Source organism: Stegostoma tigrinum, chromosome 34, assembly GCF_030684315.1.
Source record: "Stegostoma tigrinum isolate sSteTig4 chromosome 34, sSteTig4.hap1, whole genome shotgun sequence".
NCBI classification, from domain to species: domain Eukaryota; kingdom Metazoa; phylum Chordata; class Chondrichthyes; order Orectolobiformes; family Stegostomatidae; genus Stegostoma; species Stegostoma tigrinum.
The window spans coordinates 2264265-2281716 of NC_081387.1; the positions used below are offsets into that span (position 1 = coordinate 2264265).

The window sequence follows — 17452 nt, forward strand, 5'->3', positions numbered from 1 at the left end:
CAAATCACCGATCAATTTCCCAAGTTTTTGTTAAGTTATGTTGCTGCAGAAATGGATGAACACAGCAGGACAGCAGCATCAGAGGAGCAGGAAAACTGACGTCCCAGGCCGAGTCTGCACCTTGCTATCTCAGATTCTCCAGCATCTGCAGTTCCCACTATCTCAGGCTGCAGAAATACTTGGATTGGCTGTGAGAGACGTCAATCAGAGAGCCCACCCACTCTGCCCATTCTATCCTCTTCCTCTTCCAGAGCTGGTTCACTTCCTACAGGGACTGAAAACCAAGTGAGGAGATGGTGAGTGAAGGAGCAGCTTTTATACAAATTGTATCCCATAATATCCACACCAATCTTCAGGCAGTCTGACTGTCCTGTGGGTAATCAGGGGTGGAAATGTCCCTCATGCTGTGTGAGAAGATCCAGCTGAGAGAGCTGTTTACTCGGTGCTTTGTGCTGAACTGTTTGACTGGAGCTGTGTGTTGGATATTGAGTGTGTTTATTGGAAACATTTCCCTCCTGATTTCCAGGCTGAGTTTTGTTGACGGATCATTCCTGACTATGAGAAGGTGAGGTGTCATTATCTGGGAGGTGCTGAGTGTACGAGGATTCTTCTTGATTTCCTGTTGTTTAGTTCTGCTGTGTTCTGAGCTGGTTATTATGCTGTAGACTGGGAATGGTCAGTTTTCTTTGTGTTCGGAAATGGATATTTCCTCTTTCCCAACGAATACATGTATTTACATAGAAGCTTTCACGACAACTAGATGTCCCAAAGTTCTTTACAGCCAGTGAAGTACTTTTGAAATGTGCTCACTGTTGTGTAGGACAGATGGCAGTCACTGTGTGCATCAACCTCCCACAAATAGAAATTTGATAATAACCAGATAACCTGTTGTATTTTGGTGTTCATTAAGGGATTGCCTTCGGTCAGGACACCTAGCATAATTCCTTGTTTCTTCTTCAGAAATGGGATTTCACCCCACCTGTCCACCACCATCTCCCCACATACCCCTATCCCACAGAGACAGCAGTAGGGATTTGTTTGAGATCTCTTCTAAAAGATGGTTCCTCTGAAATCATGGCTGTGGTTAACTCCTTTTATGCCAGGCTCTTCCATGATTCTGTCTGATTTTCTGCCACTATCTCTGATTCTCTCAATCATTTTGATGTTGGTCATGAGTGGAGACACTGTGCACAGCAAGAGGTGCAAGGTCTAGTCACTGGAGGAAAGAGTTACGCCCTGCCTCAGTATATCTTTTGTATGCTTTGGACTCACCTATTCCAATGCTGTCCTGGCTGCTGTGCACCTGAGCTCCTCCAAACTCTGCTGCTCTAACCGACGCCAAGACCCATACCCTTGGCCCTGTGCTTGCTGATCCACATTGGCTCAGGGTCAAGCAGCACCTTGGCTTTAGAATTCTCTTCTTTGTTTGATTTCCTCTGTGACTGTTAGAGATCTCGTAGTTTTCAATGAGGGTCTGAGTCTGTTGGTAAGTTCAGGTAACCCTTATTACGATTTACACATCAGTCACGACATAGCAAAAGGTCACACAAAATGTTTCTAAGCAGCTTATTTTATACAGTTTAAGCTTAAAGTGCACAATTCCCCTTTCCCCCCACCTTGTTTACATAAGAGCAGAAGCATGTAAGAACCAGGTGCAGGAGTAGGCCATCTGGCCCTTTGAGCCTGTTCTGCCATTCAATAAATCATGGCTGATCTTTTAATGGCCCCAGGTCCATTCACCCACCCTCTGAGCATAACCCTTAATACCTTTACTCGTCAAAGAAGTATCTACCTTCGCTTTAAAAACATTCAATGAGAAACCCTCAATGACTTCACTGGACAAGGAATTCCACAGGTACACAATCCTTTCGGTGAAGAAGTTCTTCCTCAATTCAGTCGTAAATCTGGTCAGCAGCACTTTGTAACTGGTCTTAACCCGAAGGGAGTTCTGCTGCACTCAGCAATTTTTATGTCTATACCGTGTTCAAGTAAATTCCTTCCCAAGCATTTGCCAGCTAAGTCATGTCAACTGCCAATTAATTGGATACCTGCCTATCACTAAGATCCTTTTATATTCCTCATTAACCTCATTTCAGGAAATACAAAAGAGTTTTGATTTTTGCTAATTGTTATAATATCAGTTACAACAAAGTTATGCGGATACAGCTAATGTTAGAATTCTTTAGCTAACAAGTTGTGAACAGATTGATAAAATAATTCAAGGGAGATTAGTATGAAATATTCTTATCTGTATCTTGTGTGTGAGCAACTGCAGCTGACCTTGGGTCTACAGAGCTAATATTGTTCTACTCGTAAAGACTACATTAAACAAATATTTTCTCAACTATTGTCAGCAGTGTTGTGCTGCATTAACCATGGGCAGCATTGGCCATTTTGTGCAGTTCAGTCATAGGTAACCCTAACAATGACATTGCACCTCTCCATTGCTGTAATTTTCACGGCAACTCATTTGCTGTACGTGGAGACATACTTATTGAAATGCCTTTCTATGCCGTCTTTAGGATTTTACCTGAAAACTCAGCCTTTCCCTAAAAGCTTGATTTGATCTGAATGGTGTGGCTGAGAGCTGAATTTGGTATATCTGAGTGAATGCAGTGTGTTTAATTTATCAGGACAAACCCAAACACTTCAAGCAGCTTCACTGAGCAATATTTCACGTAGCTTCTTGAGTCCTGTCCAATACGATTTCTTCACTTAATTTTGGAAAATAAGGGGAGAAATTTTAAAATCTCAGTTGAAATAATATTTCTTCTGAGTGCTTTTATTCAACAAATACTCGAAAGATAAATCTGGTCTTCACCAGCTTGTCATGAGCTCACAGTTAACTGACAGCCTGTTTTACACTCAGTCAGACAGTCTTTGCTATTGTCATTATGCACCTGAGATGATACAGTCTGGGCAGAAGAAAGAAAGTAGCCACATTGTCTGCTCTTGGAAACAGAGAGTGAGCAAAAAGAAAGGACTTGCATCTGACCTCCTCACAAAGGGGTGCAGCAACCTGGCAGTGAACGTGGAGCAGTATCTAACTAGGAGTCAGACCTTTAACAGGTATAGAAAAGGAGGTGGACGAAATCATGTTTCTTTTTCGTGTTTTACAGAAGGATTGCACTGGACTACAGAGAATACAGAGAGGATAAGCACCAAAAATAGATCCTGACCGTCACCCAAGAAACAACTGGACAGTGACATAGAACGCCTTAAATGTGAGGTGCCGATCCAGGTTTGCACAGAGTCAGCGACACTCTTGAATGACTAACACATTCACAGACATTTGTTCAGACGCGAAAAGTCATTCTCAACAGCATGGAACCTCCACATACACCAACACCCTCACAATGTGGACAAATCATTCAACTGCACGGTGTACAACAAATCGTTCTTGAGGTCATTGTTCCTTATCAGACACCAACGTGTTGACATGATGGAGAAACTGTTCACATGCAAGATGTGTGACAAATCATTTACACACTCATCAATTCTTCACGCACATCAACGTGTTCACACTGGAGAGAAACCCTTCACATGTGAGGTGTGCGATAAATCATTCTCTGAGATATCAACTCTCCGCCTACATCGTAGCATTCACACAGGGATAAAACCATTCACATGTGTGGTGTGCAACAAATCATTCTCTCATTCATGGACTCTCCGTGATCACCAACGCACTCACACAGGGGAGAAACCATTCAAGTGCAAGGTGTGCAATAAATCATTCTCGAGGTCATCGTCCGTTCGTGTTCACCAACGTGTTCACACTGGGGAGAAACCATTCACTTGCAAGGTGTGTGATAAATCATTTGCACAGTCATCAACCCTCCATGCACACCAACGCATTCACACAGGAGAGAAACCAGTCAAATGTGAGGTGTGCGATAAATCCTTTTCACAATTAGGAGGCCTCCTAGTCCATCAGAAGATCCACACAGGAGAGAAACCCTTCAAGTGTGAGGTTTGTGGTAAAGCTTTTGTGACATCTTCGAGCCTCCTGATACACCAAATGATTCACACTGGAGAGAAACCCTTCCGATGTGAGGTTTGTCAAATTGCTTTCATCCAATTCTCTGATCTCCTGAGGCACCAGAGGATTCACACAGGAGAAAAACCATTCAAATGTGACGTGTGTGACCGTGCCTTCACTCAGTTATCAATCCTGCGTGCCCACCAACGCATTCACACAGGAGAGAAACCCTTCAAATGTGAGGTGTGTGACCGAGCCTTCACACAGTCATCAACGCTTGTGGAACACCGACGCATTCATACGGGGGAGAAACCATTTCCGTGCAAAGTGTGTGACAAATCCTTCTCAAGGTCCTCATCCCTTCTTCTGCATCAGAGGATTCACACAGGAGAAAAACCCTTTAAGTGTGAGGTATGTAACCGAGCCTTCACACAGTCATCAACACTTGTAGAACATCAGCGCATTCACACGGGGGAGAAACCATTTCCATGTAAAGTGTGTCACAAATCTTTCTCAAGATCATCAACCCTCCTCCTCCATCAGAGGATTCACAAAGGAGAATAACCATTCAGGTATAATATCTGTGACAAAGCTTCAACTTAGCCCACTTTTCCAATCTGTTGAAAAGAATCCATTCATGTAGGAGGTGTGTGACAAGCCTTTACACAGTTACTGTATCAATAGGTTCTTCAACACACACACATACAGGACACATTCTCAATTCTTTCATAAGTGAGACCATTTCCTCAATGCCTGCTCTGTGCAAACCCCGCAAATGTCCTCTTAGCCCTCTCTTCCCCAATGAGAACAGTCCTCTCTTTACCAATTTAGCTCTGTAACTGAAGATCCTCATTCCTGGAACCATTCTGATGAATCTTTACTGCACCTTTTTTAATATCTTCATCTTTCCTGAAGAATGGTGCCAAGGACAAGAAGCAGCACTGGAGCTGAGGCCAAGCCTGTGCTTTGGATACTACCTTTGGTGTTCTGCCCCCATAACAATAACAATAACAATAAATTAATTGCTCTGCCATCCTGTCTTGCCAGCTTCAGTGATTTTGTGCCAAGGTCCCTCTGATCTCGCACCCTTTTAGAACCTTTATATTATCTTTCTGCATTCTTCCTATCAAAATAAATCACTGCGCACTTCTCTGCATTATATTTCTTCTCCAACCTCTCCACCTAATCTATAAACTTGACCCCTTTTGACATTTTACATGAACCCTTTCACAGTTCACAACTCTTGTACTGTACAAACATTGTTGGTCTGTACATCAAAGATCTGTGTCCTAACACTGATGCCTGGACAACTACATTCCTCGGTCGTCAACTGAAAATTATCTGTTAACAACTTCTCACTGTTTCTCTCTATCAATGAAACAATTTTTGTTTTGATTCCATGAGTTCTAATGTTTTTTGCACATCTGTTCTCTGCCTTTTGGAAGTCCTTGTACACCATGGTGTTCCCTTCATCGAGCCTCTCTGTTACCTCGACAAAAGACTTACAGAATTAAACTCTCATTGCTCTCACTAATCTGATTCATTTCATTTAATAACGCACAATTATCCATGTTATTTAAAACTCATTTGGACAGGTCCACAAAAAGGAAAAGTTTAGAGGGATATGGGCAAAATACAGGCAAGTGGGACTAGTTTAGTTTGAGAAACTTGGTCAGCATGGATGAGTTGGACCAAAGGGGCTGTTTCCCTGCTATATGATTCTGTGACTGAATTTTGTCCTCAATTATTATTTCCAGAAGCTTTCCAATCACCAATATTAAACTAACTGATCTGACTGGTATTTTCTGCATTTATGTTTTCGTGCTTATTTGATTGATGGTGTAATATTTGCAATTCTCCCATTCTCCTGCACAACTGCCAATCCTCAGGAAGACTGGAATATTGTGGCCAGTGCCTCCACAATTCTCACTCCAGCCCAAATAATCTTATCTTTAAAGGCACCTTATCATTCATTTACCATTTCTCCTGACAATCTTTGATTCCAGATTTTCTGGTCATATTGTTCTTATGTCATTGCAGTTGGTGTTCCTCCAGTTACTTACTCAGAATTGTTACTTGTACTTCTCCATCAGCACACCTAAATCTTTTGATACAATAATCTCTGAAGCATGCCTGTCCTGACACTTGCGACTATTCAGTGACATCCATGATCCTGGTATTAGCAAAGTTACGTTCTGTCCCAGATTCACATCTATGGCCACAGTAAAGTCTGTCTGTTCGCGTAACTAATGAACCTCAATCACTATTGCTCTTCCAGTTTTGTGCATGTCCTTATGTAAATCTGACCTAGCTGTGAAGCTTGGTCTCCCCAGAACAACTATCATTTTCATCAGGACTCAGGGCTCAATACTGGTTGCAGAGTGAAATATTTTCAGGGTTCTGCAGTACTTGCTTTTCTGACACACATCCAAAACCCACCCCTGACTAGCCCAGCTTCAGTTTTAATGCTGTGGCCCCTGTGCTTGTAAAGTGAGCCAGCTCTCAGTAATAAGTATGGGGCAGAATCAGATCCTGCTTTATTTGGTGATGTGAATTATAGATTAATCCTCTTCAGGTGATGAGTGTTTGATTAATACAACGAGGAATGTTTGTCTGGGAGGACTACTATCCTGAGTATGGTGTGAGAGTGGGTCCGAATCTCTGCAGACCCAGTTTCTTAAAGCTTTCAAGAAGATTTGCAGCTCAGTTCATGGATGAGCCAGTGGGTTCGGTTGCCAGTGTTTCATCGCCCTGCCAGATAACATCGTCATCACGCCTCCGGTGAAGCGTCGGTGTTCTGTCCCGCTTGTCATTTATATGCCTCGGTTTGCTGGGGCAATCAGTATTACTTTCGGTTTTGTTTCTCAGTGGTTTGCACACGGGTTCGAATTCAACGTGTTTGTTAATGGAGTTCCAGTTGGAATAAAAACTTAACGTAGACCAAATGGGAAAAAAATTGACTCTATAGATATATGAATATGAACTAGCCACCAAGAGACATGACCAATTCTCACTTGTCTCACTAAACACGAACAATGAGGGACATGAATCCGATTGGGACAATACATTGACAATCGCATGAGCCAAACAGAGACACGCCAGGGAATTCTTGGAGGCCTGGTAATCCAGCCGGAACTCCATCAACAAACATGTCGAATTAGACCCTGTGTACAAACCACTGTGAAACAAAACCAGAAATAATACTGATCACCCCAACAAACCGAGGCAATATAAATAAGAAACGGGGCAGAACAACGACGCTTTACCGGAGGTTGGTTGAGGCTGTTGGAGGTCAATCATCTCAGCTCGAGGACCTGTCTAAGGCCCAAACGTTTTTAGCTGATCAATCAATAACCTTCATCCATCAGAAGGTCAGAAGTGGGGATGTTCACTAATGGTTACCGACCAGGGTGATTAAATGTTTGCAGCTCAACCAATTGACTCAGTGAGCATGTCTACAACCTCAGACCTGAGTTCCTTTAGCCCATCATACCTCAATGTTATAACAGTGTGATATGTTCACCTTACACTCTGCTGAGATTCATCTGGGAAAGACCTTCAGTTACTTAAAAATGTTTTTGTTGTTTTGGTTCATTCAATGATTGGGAAGCTAATTTTATTTTTCTCTCTGCTAATTTATCAATCTCCTTATAGATTTATAATTCACAATAAATTTGTTTTTGTTTTATCCAAACAAATTGATTTGACACCGTTATCTGTTGCTATTCTTTGAACCACTCAGGTGGCCAAAACAGAGTATCTTGGTCAATGTCACTGTGTGCTAATGTTCTTTATTGGTCTTTATGATTTTGAGTTTATATGAAGTATAATGTTTCTGTTAAAAATACTCTGCATTTGTATGTTACCTTTCACAAACACAGGCAATCTGAAGTCATCTACAGTCAATGACAAGCTTTTCAAAGCATAATAACTGTTACAACGTAAGAATAACAGCAACAATTTCCCTTGGGGTTTGAATCCTATTGGGGGTATGAATACTTAAAAAGAAATCTCAAAACTCCATGTTTAATCAATAGTTTGACATCATAACATTTCACGTTATTGAAAAAATAACATTTTGACAAGCATTATTGTATGTGAAAAAACAAATGGATCAAGTACTATTCATATCATAATTTGAAATTACTCACAAACTCAGTTCTATTTTTTTCCAACTATTCCCTACATATTATAAGAATCTTCAAAGTTCATTTATTTCTTCAGGTTGCCTTCCCACAACTTCCAAGCTAACTCTGCTGACTGTGTTCTGCAACAAGGCTCTCTGAGAACCACTATGGATTCCTTCTAGTAAATTCAAATGAGGCAAAGCTTCCAGATACTATTCTCATGTTATCCCAACTGTATGAATTGTGGGAACAATAAATATAGTCGTTTCTCTGCATTATGTGCAGGCCTGATTAGCAATCTATTTGTGTCCTAATCCGGTTGGATACAGGCTTGCAGTTTGGTTCAAACATTGACAAGAGAGCTGAATTCCAAAGGGGAGTTGAGAATTATTGCCTTAATATCAAGGACGCTTTTGACAAAGCGTGATATCAAGGAGCCCGAGCAAAACTAGAATCAGCGGGAATCAAGTGGACAATTCTTAATGCCTGAAATGAGAAAGGAGTTTCTTGTTAAAACATTGAACGAGCTGGAGGATGAAGTGGAATTGGGGGCAGGACAGTTCTGAGCCAGCGTGAGGCATTGCTGATGGAGAGAGAGGTTGAGGGTATGCAAACACAGCACTGAGTGTGAATTCCAGAATGTGGCGAAAGCAGTTGTTGGCGCAGTTTTGCTACATCATGGAGATTCCTGTGATCCTGGATAGATTCTAACCATAAAGAATGAAACTTCACTTGGAATCAGTGTGAGGTGAGTATGAGCCAGAAGCAGTCATCAAGGAATGTGATGTGGCTATAGAAGCGAATTTTAGCAAAGACCTGATCCTTGACCTAGTCCTGCTTGCTTGACTTGTACTTGGCACGGAGGAGGCTGTTGGAGGTCAATCACCAGGCCCAAACATTTTCAGTTGCTTAATCAATGACCTTCGCCCATCACAAGGTCAGAAGTGAGAATGTTCACCAATGGATACACAATGTTCAGCTCCATTAATAATTTTTATCTTGGCTTGAATTGACAAGTGAGTATGGGGATAAATTGGGAAGCATGTAGTCCAGTTACATGATGGAGTGAATGACAGCGCATCTCCCCAACCATTATGGGAATTGCAGCCCCAGGCTCACAAACCTCCCCCTTCACTGAGGTTGTTTAAAACCTCCACAGGGACTCAGCTCAATTCACCCAAACGCCTCACGATCCCGCTCCGAACTACATTACCCATCCTGCTTGTGGGCCCCGCGCCTGCGTAGGGAGAGGTGGTAGTATGAATCATGAGAAAGCTGGCCCGCGAGGCCTGACGGGCGTTGTAGTTCTGACCGCAGCAGCATCGGTTGACGCCCAATATTTGGGAGTTCAAATCTGAGAGCGCGCGAGCTCGAGCGGTTGACACATGGGCGATGCTGTAATTTGAGGTGCGCCCCTGTAAAACGGAAGCCGTTCCCGGCGGCGAGCGGGACTGCAGTCTCATCACACCTTCCTCATTGGATTGGTGGAGACCTTGCGTCACAAACCGCGATAAGGATCTGGAGATTCCGATACCGCCCACAGTGAACGTTCCTGCCTGTGACGTCAGAGCCGGAGAGCGGGTTTCCTCTTTCTGGTTCTGAAATGTTAATTATGCTGTCAGGACTGCTGAGATTTTCCGGCAATTTCTGATACTGCTTCTGATTTCCAGCATCCACAGTTCTTTTTTTAAAGTGTTTAACTCACTTCCAGGAAGCCCATCTTAAAAAAAATTCTGCTCTTTGCGACAGTTTTGTGGGATTTTTTTTCTTGTTGATTGTCATTACTTTCATTTGGCTCCTGGTGCTGGACCAGGTCTTTGCTGAAATTCGCTTCCACAGCCGCATCATATTCCTTAGTGACTGCTTCGGGCTCATACTCACCTCAGCACGGATTCCAAGTGAAGTTTCATTCTTTATGGTTAGAATCCACACAGGATCACAAGGATCTCCATGATGTCACAACACTGCGCCAATGACTGCTCTCGCCACATTCTGGAATTCACACTCAGCGCCGTGTTTGCATGCCCTTGACCTCTCTCTCCATCAGCAATACCTCACGCTGGCTCAGAACTGCCCTGCCCCCAATTCCACTTCACCCTCCAGCTCATTCGAAGTTTTTCATTTCAGGCATTAAGGAACACACGATGTAACAACTTAAGAGACACCCAATGCCCCGCTGGAATGTTCTTCCCGCCCCTTTTCTCTGAGTCCATCCCCTCTCTAAAAATCCACCTTCTGTCATGTATTTACAATCTCTTCTGAATTTCCACACTCTGATGTTGAAGATTTTGTACTCAGCAAAGGTCTTAGTTTCAACCCTCGGCGTCCCCACCTCAATGAATTTCGGGCACAACATGACTGAACTCTTCTTACCCTGCCTTCCCCTCTGTGCCCATTTCTTTGGGCAAAAGGCTTCTCTCCTTCCCACAAATCACTTTATCTGCCTCCAACACTCAATCTCCACCTGTACCCCTCCTTCTGGCTTCTTGCCCGCTCTCAACCTGTTTTTTGGAGAACTATTGCCATAATATTAATTGCCTCAATTTCTGTGCCCATCTCACCCAGTCAAACCAATCTTCGGAATTCTAAAGGTCACTGAACCCAAAACGTTAAATTTGCCTACTCTACACAGATGTTGCTAGACCTGCCGAGTTTTTCCAGCAATTTCTGTTTTGTTTCAGATCTCCAGTACCTGTTTTATTTTAGGAGTATTCTTGCCTCTGACAATAGAAGGGTAATATATCATCTGGATTCTAACTGCAGAAACACCCAGCTTCCTCATCAAATCTCAAATTGTTAAAAAGGTTATTTCATGGGTTGTGGGTGTCAATGAGTATGCCAGCCTTTATTGTGTCCCCGAGATTCTTGGGGTAGGAGGGCCCCAGACCAGGAGGGAGGGAGACAGACAGGGGAGTTGGTGGGGGGGTGGTGGGGGAAGGGTGGGAAAACAAGGTGCAGCGTTTCAAATCCACACTGACCTTGACTGGTACCATGGTCTAATGAATGTTGTGGGCATTGGGGAATGGGATTTGCTGCATATTTGAACACAGGAAGCAGGATTTCAGATGACTTTGGGAAAAACGATACCTGACCTCTCCAGAGATTAAACCTGGGATCTTCAGACTTTTTTTCCCCTCAAATAGACAAAGTACTCCATTGGAGTTTGGAAATTGGGGAAACAGAAACCGCCTCTGATATGTTCTCCAGGAATGAGTAAAGATCACATTATTCACCATACAACAGTCTCATCTGGTCATTAGCACATTGGTTGAATTTTGCTACGCACACATGGGTAGGCCTGTTCCTACAACAGTGACCACACATCAAAAAGTATTGTTGAAGATGATATATCGGTACAAATCTTTTTTTAGGGAAACGTTATGCTTCCAGTCAACGGAGAAGCCGGGAGGTAAAATGTCACTGTGTATAATATGCCTGCCTCAAAATCAGAATTTCTGGGTTTGAGCCTCACTGCAGGAATTGATGGCAATGTCTGTTAAAGTGGTCAAACAAGTTGATTATCAACTTCTAAATTCTCCTGATATTTGATTGTCTGTGATAAGACCAGGAGAATCTCATGGTCAGCAATGTTTCATGCAGAGTAGTGACCTCAAGCTGTATTCCCTGGTGACAGACTGGTAACCTGTCCCAGGAATCTCAGCCATGGAAACAGACATCAGTATGTGCTCCTGGTTACAGACAAAAGAATGGAAGATGCTGGAATTCCAGCCTCCTGTTTGTCTACAACAGTATGTGCTCTGCCTGCCTCATACACCACAAGATGTGGAAAAGGAACTGAAAAGGAACAGTGAATTTTGCCTGATTCTTAACTGTGGTATCCTGAGTCTTCCAGTCAATGGGGCCACACCATGCTGACAAGACAGGTAGCTAAACAGTGAATTTATTGAGATTTATACATCTATACAGAGGATTGTTAAAACAGAGACAGCACAACATTCGGCTTACATGAAACTTCGAATCAAAACAAAATAACAAAGCACTTGAAAATGATCCAAGATCTTTCCCACAACATGAAATGAATCTTGGAAGAGTGTAAAGTGAACATATCACAGTTATTACATCAAGGGAACTCAGATCTGTACAGACTCACAACCACTCTCTCCCCACACTCAAGATAATCATTATTCCAGACAACGAGTACAAATATTCTCCATAGTATTCAACAAAAACCCATTACTGAACAGAATCTGTCCATAACTCACATCATGAACTAAAACAGAGTCTGATTCACTCCAAGGATGAGCTGGAATCATAACAAATGGATAAATCCTTCACCCAAACATTACACCTGAAGAGCCTCTCCACGATAAGAATCCAATGTCCCAGGAGGTTCACAAACATTATGATTCCTTTAGTACAAACCTTACACCAGAATGATTACTCCACTGTATGGATTCTCTTGTGTCGGAGGAGATCTGATGATCTGGAGAAAGATTTATCGCACACCTCACATGTGAAAGGCTTCTCCCCTGTGTGAATGCGTCGGTGTCGCACTAGTGCTGAAGATTGCCTGAAGGTTTGGTCACAGATTTCACACTTGAAGGGTTTCTCCCCTGTATGAATCCTCTGATGCCTCATGAGATCAGTGGGCTGGCTGAAAACTACTTGACAAACCTCACACCTGAAGGGTTTCTCCCCCGTGTGGATCCTCCCGTGGAGCAGCAAACTTGTAGATATCGCAAAAGTTTTATCACACACTGCACATTTGAAGGGTTTGTCCCCCGTGTGGGTCCTCTGATGGACGAGGAGGCCTGAGGAACGTGTGAAGCCTTTGTCACACTCAGAGCATTTGAATGGTTTCTCTCCCGTGTGCACACGTTGATGTGCGCGGAGGGACACCAGCAGGGGGAACGATTTCTTGCACACCTCGCACGTGAATGGTTTCTCCCCAGTGTGAGTGCGTCGATGTGAGCGGAGGGTCGAAGACTGTGAAAACGATGTGTCGCACACTTCGCACGTGAATGGTTTCTCCCCAGTGTGAACGCGTTGGTGTACATGCAGAGTTGATGAATCGGAAAATGATTTATCGCACACATCACACACGAATGGTTTCTCCCCAGTATGAATGCGTCTGTGTATGCTGAGGGCTGATGACTGTGAGAATGATTTGTTACAGGCCTCACATGTGAATGGTTTCTCCCCAGTGTGGATGCGTTGGTGTTCTCGAAGGGTTGAAGACTTAAGGAATGATTTGTTGCAAACCTTGCATGTGAATGGTTTCTCCCCTGTATGGCTGCGTTGGTGAAGGCGGAGGGTTGATGAATGTGGGAATGATTTGTCACACACTTCGCAGGTGAACGGTTTCTCCCGAGTGTGAACACGTTGGTGTGTATGTAGATTAGATGACTGTGAGAAGGATTTCTTGCACACATCACACTTGTATGGCTTCTCCCCAGAGTGAATGCGCCGGTGTTTCACAAGCGTTGATGAGTTTGTGAAACTTCGGTCACACACCTCACATTTGAATGGCTCCTCTTCCATGGAGCTGCGCTCGTGTTACAAGATGGACAACAGATGCACCTGGGAATCGTACATGGAACCCTCCTCAGACTTGAACAACCTCTCTCCTGGAGGAATGAGTCAGTAGTTCATGAATAACTAAAGCTCTCACCACACTTGGAGCCACTCACACTTCTTCCCAGCCTCACCCTGACCCACAGCCGAACCTTCAGAAAGGTTAGTTGTGACGGAGGTTTCCACACCACTGACCAGGTTGAGATCTGATGATATGTCAAAGTCCCCTGACCCACCAATTTCCAGATGATGGTTTCAGTGCTCAACTTTCTCTGTGTTGAGCAATGCTGTGAAGATACTGGATGTCTTCCCACAGTAGTGCAGTTTACCTTGGGTGATGATCAGGATCTATCTGCGGTGTCTATCCTCTCCGTATTCTCATGTTGTACAGCACAATCCTTCTGTAAAACAGGAAAAGGAAACATGATTTCCTCCAACTCTCTCTCCTCCTTTGCTGAAGAAGCTGAGTTCCACAGTCATACCAATCTGTTTGGTGAGATCAGATGCAAGTCCTTTCTTTTTCCTCACTTGACTATTACACACATGTTGTTTCCAGCAAGAGCACTGGTTAGTGAATAGGACCAGACCATGTGACTACTTTCTTTCCTTCCCTATCTTCCCAATTACCATGAAAATGATGGACAATACCTTCAGGTAGGATTTCGTAGAGGCAACCAATTCTCTGTGAGCTCAGGTCAAGCTGGTGAAGATCAGTTTCCCATGAATGTTGTGTTTACAAAAGATCACATGGGGAAATGGAGATTCAGAGGAGATTTTGAAATTTCTCTCCTTGTTTCCCAAATATTGGAAGAAAACACACTGAGAAGGAACTGCAAGAAGCAGAACCAGGGAGTCTGATATTTCTCCTGTTCCTGAGTCCCTTATATCCTCCACTCTCACCAGGCCATTAACAGTGTAGTTGAAGTGCCCAGAATCAGGAACCATAGTCACATGGGGATCAATGTGTTATATCTAGACAATCCAAAACCTTTCGGTTTTTGTGTTTATACGCGCCTCAGTTCACTTCTGGTCTCAGGATTATGTCTTGCATACACAAATTTGTCAAAATTTCGCACTTGTACATAAAATTTCATTCACATACACTTACTTATTCACACACACAAGAATGCAGCACTGTGCCATCCTGAAGAACTACAGAGCAGTTATGAAGGAAAAGATTTAGGCACAGAGACACCACCAAGTGAGAACTGAAGGAGGCTGTGGGTTAAAATAAACAAACAAATGATTTGGATGAGAATACAGAAGGCATAGTTAATAAGTTTGTGGATGACACTAAAATTGGTGCCACAGTCGACAGTGAAGAAGGTTTTCTAACATCACAGAATGATATTTGTCCAAAGGGTCAATGGGCTGAAAAATGGCAAATGGAGTTCAATCTGGATAAATGCAAGATATTGCATTTTGGTACAGCAAACAAGGTTTGGGCTTATACAATTAATGGCAGGGCATTGGTCATGTAGAACAGAGAAACCTAGGGGTGTAGGTACATAAATCTTTAAAGTTTGGTTGAAAAGGTGTTTAGCATACTTGCCTTCATCGCTCAGTCCTTTCAGAATAGGAGTTGGAACATTATGTTGAGGTTGTGCAGGACATTGGTGAGGCCTCTTTTGGAATACTGTGTACAATTTTGGCCGCCCTTTTGTAGGAAGGATATTATCAAGCTGGAGAGAGTTCAGAAGAGATTTACCAGGATGTAGCCAGTATGCAAGGTTTGAATTATAAAGAACGGCTGGATAGACTGGGACTTCATCCACTGGAGTGTTTGGGGATTGAGAGGAACAGGACATAGACAAATTAAGGGGTCACCATTGGCTGCGTTGTCTGTCAATCAGGATGGTTTCGTGCTGGATTGGCCACGCAGGACAATAACTATCCAGAGCGACAGGCACCTCTACCAATTAGACTTGGTCTCAACAACATATGTACCGCCCTCTCCCGGGTCCTGCTTGAAGCTGAGGAAAGTCACGCAATCGCTCCGGAGCGGAAGCAGGCCATTCGGCCTAGAGAATCCACACTGCGCCACCCCCCCATGGCTAAATCACCTATCCCTCAATATTACGGACAATTTCCCATGGCCATTCCTGCATTTCTTTGCACTGTGGGAGGAAACCCGTGCAGACACGGTGAGAACGTGCGAACGGCACAGACAGTTGCTCGTAGCTGGAATCGAATCCAGATTTCCTGTGCTGTGCGGCAGCACTGCAAGCCATTGCTGCTTCAGTGAAGGTGACTGAAAGGTTCCGTTTAATCCTGGGAAATCCGATACACTGCTAAGGGTGCATTTCCCAATTCTGCCACTGCACTGGGCAGAACTATCAAATCCAAATAAAAAGACACAAAGAATTGCGGATACTGTCAAATGCAAGCCCAGGCTTTTAGAAAAAGCCCGTCCGCGGGGGTGCAATGTTTTATTTCCCCCTCCAACACCATTCTCCTTTATTCCCAACCCCGCCCCACTATTTCATGTTAGCGTTGCCCTTAGCAGGCTTTGCTCGTAAATATTCAATTAGTCGGACGGGTTTTTTTTCCTGGTGGTGGTAAAATAAATCATTTACAAAGGTATCTTTATTTCCTGTTTCATTGTAAAAAGTAAAATTTCGAATTTACTACGTGTGGTTTGGAAAAAAAAGATGGATTCTAGACAGAACTAGGCCTAACAGAGAGCCCCTATTGGGACACAATGGTGATATCTCTCCCCCCTGGTCTCACAGCTACTCCACTGGTGTGTAATACAGCTCTAAACAGGCTAATGAGTAAAATATAGGTTAAATTTTAAAAATTAAAAGCTGCTCGTTCACTCACCATCTCCTCACTTAGTTTTCAGTCCCTATAGGAAGAGAACCAGCTCTGGAAGAGGAAGAGGAGAGAATGGGCAGAGTAGGTGGGCTCTCTGATTGACGTCTCGCACAGTCAATCCAAATATCTCTGTAGCAACATGAGTTTCCCGAAGCTTGGGAAACTGACCAGTGAAGATGGAGGTGACTTTTGAGCAGCAGATCAGGTGGAGATTTAAACTTGTCATTGTCTGATCTGAATGAAACCTCACTAATTGCAATTGCTGCCTGAGCTCTCCGGGTTAAATGTTTGGTCGAGTTTTCTAGTGTAGGAATAGCAGTATCTACGGTGGTTTTCAAACTGCTAACATCAGCGTGGGATGTGCATCTTTCGATGTGTTTGACAGCAGATCAGAAGAGCATTCAAAGCGGAAATGATCTGCAGTTTTGGGATCAGCAGCTGCACAGGAGAGAGGGACAAAAGTGAGGAGAACGAAGGAGAGAAGGGAGCAGGTCTGTGTTCGGTGTATAACCTCTGCAATTCGAAGATTATTTGTGTTACTGAATGAGTAACTTGGGGAATGAACCCTCTGTTCTCACCTCTCTGCCAGGACTTTAACCTTGTCTGATGCCACACACCTCATTCAACTTCCATGCTTTGACCCTCATACCTAAACTGACCCATGTCCAAGGTGGCCAAATGGCCGAATTTGCCAAATATGTTTCCAGAATTTGGGACGCAATGACCCATTCCAAGATTTTGAGAGGTTGGAGATAGGACAGTTTTTTGCAAGGATGAAGGTGTCAGGAGGACACGGGTGTTAACAGACTTAAAGAGATGGACAATATCTGAAGGAGAGAACTGCGAACAATCTCAACTAACGAGGGATAAGGAAGGGAAGTGGGTGATCAGCTGTTTCGTCAGAATAGGACCAAGGGAACAGGAGGTGGGTCTTTTGCAGAAAAAGAGCTCAGCGGGGGGTGTGAGGGGGACAGGAGAGAGAGAGAAAGATGAG

The 17452-nt window shown here is 43.5% G+C and overlaps 2 protein-coding genes across 4 annotated transcripts; one reads left to right on the plus strand and one right to left on the minus strand.

The window, feature by feature from the left end:
- The first annotated feature begins 465 nt into the window (after positions 1-465).
- On the plus strand, positions 466-8381 carry LOC125446464 (zinc finger protein 271-like). Of its 2 annotated transcripts, XM_059639551.1 has the most exons (3): positions 466-565; positions 3120-4390; positions 8204-8381. In XM_059639551.1, the coding sequence occupies exons 2-3, from the start codon at positions 3440-3442 to the stop codon at positions 8228-8230; spliced, it is 978 nt and encodes a 325-aa protein (XP_059495534.1). In that variant the 5' UTR covers positions 466-565; positions 3120-3439; the 3' UTR covers positions 8231-8381. The 2 variants fall into 2 exon arrangements, with proteins under 2 accessions (XP_059495534.1, XP_059495533.1); XM_059639550.1 differs by lacking the exon at positions 8204-8381 and having other exon boundaries at positions 3120-7160.
- Positions 8382-11991: 3610 nt separating this feature from the next.
- On the minus strand, positions 11992-16529 carry LOC125446465 (zinc finger protein 271-like). 2 transcript variants are annotated; one of them, XM_048520064.2, is made up of 3 exons: positions 16465-16509; positions 14750-14859; positions 11992-14042 (listed from the first exon to the last, which is right to left on the minus strand). In XM_048520064.2, exon 3 carries the CDS (start codon positions 13606-13608, stop codon positions 12505-12507), a length of 1104 nt encoding a protein of 367 aa, XP_048376021.1. In that variant the 5' UTR covers positions 13609-14042; positions 14750-14859; positions 16465-16509; the 3' UTR covers positions 11992-12504. The 2 variants fall into 2 exon arrangements, with proteins under 2 accessions (XP_048376021.1, XP_048376020.1); XM_048520063.2 differs by lacking the exon at positions 14750-14859 and having other exon boundaries at positions 16465-16529.
- Between the last annotated feature and the right edge of the window lie 923 nt (positions 16530-17452).

Bases quoted from the DNA above. Each gene is read 5' to 3' on its own strand.
- LOC125446464 (XM_059639550.1), top strand. From the start codon at position 3,440: ATGATGGAGAAACTGTTCACATGCAAGATGTGTGACAAATCATTTACA.
- LOC125446465 (XM_048520063.2), bottom strand. From the start codon at position 13,608: ATGGAAGAGGAGCCATTCAAATGTGAGGTGTGTGACCGAAGTTTCACA.